At 35.9% G+C, this 1,645-nt stretch overlaps 1 protein-coding gene across 1 annotated transcript in view; it reads left to right on the top strand.

Annotated features, from left to right (window-relative positions):
• LOC119586919 (CAP-Gly domain-containing linker protein 1-like) overlaps positions 1–1,645 on the top strand; it is a gene marked incomplete in the record, with an annotated part of 175,677 nt that overhangs the window by 153,168 nt on the left and 20,864 nt on the right. Inside the window, 1 exon segment of the mRNA XM_037935650.1 lies at positions 275–613. Coding sequence (XP_037791578.1) covers positions 275–613 — 339 coding nt within the window.

Here is a 1,645-nt window from a genome sequence, read left to right as displayed (position 1 = left end):
TAGCTGCAAGAGTTATCTTTGAATTGGAATTGAAAGTACATGTGCTGTACCTACATGCAGTAGTCGGCAGATTTCATGTCATTATAGTAATTCTTATTAGAATAATTATTTCCCTAAAATTATAGACTGTATAAGTGCACAAACTGCTATTTCCTTGTATTATTTGTGGTAGCTGGATGTTTGAACTCATAAGACATGAAGAGGATTTATTAGGTTACAGATTTTTAATTTTCTTTGCAATATTTAATGCTACATTGATAAAATAACATTTCAGGCAAGAATGATGGAAGTGTGGCAGGTGTGCGTTACTTCCAGTGTGAGGCCAAGAAAGGCGTCTTCTCTCGCCTCACCCGCCTGTCCCGTACACCTCTCACCGACCAGGACATCGAGATCCTGACATCCAGATCTTCCACCGTAGGATCAGACTCCCCAAAGACCAATGGTACCCCCGCAGCTAGTGTGGCCTCAGGCCCTACATCATCTACCACACGTAAGATTACTCCTGCCAGTGCCCCAGCAGGCTCCACTGCTTCCTCCACCTCTGCTGTTGCTGCTAAGTCAGGTTCTCCTGCCCCTGCTTCTACTCCAAGGAAAGCTTCTAATGCTACCCCAGGTATATGATATTAAAAAGCTCTCTCTCTCCCTCACAGTTCATGGGTAAGATGTGATATGTCAGAGATTTGGGGATCTGTCAGTGGGATGCTGCATATGTGAATGAAGGGGACATTGCGCAGTTTTATTTAGCATGAGATTACTTTTAGTCTCCAGTTTATGAAAATGATCTAGTGTCTTTTGCTGTAAAATGATAGTTTCTCTTCTAAAATTTGTTAAGATGCTTTTCTTGTATGATAAATCTCTACCCCAAAAATGCTAGAGTTGAATGCAACCAACCTTGCCCGTGTAGGCTAGTGCTGTTGACCTATGTATGATAATGATACAGATTATTAGTGAAGTGCAATATTTTAAAGTGAATCATTTATTATCTTGAGGCTGAAGTGATTTTAACTGAAGGATGATTGCAAAACACTTTGTAGGATTTTCTTTATGATCGTGCTGATTTATGAAATATAAGATCCATTTTCAGACTTGAAGGTCTATTCTTTTAAGGTTGAACCCCATTTTTACTAGTCAGTTTGGGTATAAAGTTGTAAGTTTTAAGTGTTGTAATAAGTATCATAATGACATTTAATTTAATGTGACCTGTTGATAGAAGATATCAGACACCCTAGTGTTTTGAAGATATAGGGTATATATTGAAGGTAGACTAATCAAAATTCTGAATTCTTTTCTTCCTGTAAAGTGTATTTGTTAGAAACTATTGATATATTTAATTATTGAATTATCCTGTTATCTTTTTTTTCTACTTTTCATTTGTTAACGACCATGAGAGATACCAGTTTAAAGGGGTTATTTTAATTTTCATTGTCTTTATGCTGTAGGTCTATGCAGATATAAAAAAAAATTGGTGTTCACAATATCCTTAAAATTGGTTTTCTTAGAGCAGTGACGAATGATCAGAAATTTGACTAAACTTATATTTTTCAATAAAAAATTCATGAGTAAATATTTTGCTTGTTTTTACATTTTGCATGTAATAAATAGCACTATTAGCATCAGTATTATTGCCATGGTCAGCTTCATTGTA

Source organism: Penaeus monodon, chromosome 22, assembly GCF_015228065.2.
Source record: "Penaeus monodon isolate SGIC_2016 chromosome 22, NSTDA_Pmon_1, whole genome shotgun sequence".
Taxonomy (NCBI): Eukaryota; Metazoa; Arthropoda; class Malacostraca; order Decapoda; family Penaeidae; genus Penaeus; species Penaeus monodon.
This window is presented reverse-complemented; position numbering and strand designations above follow the sequence as displayed.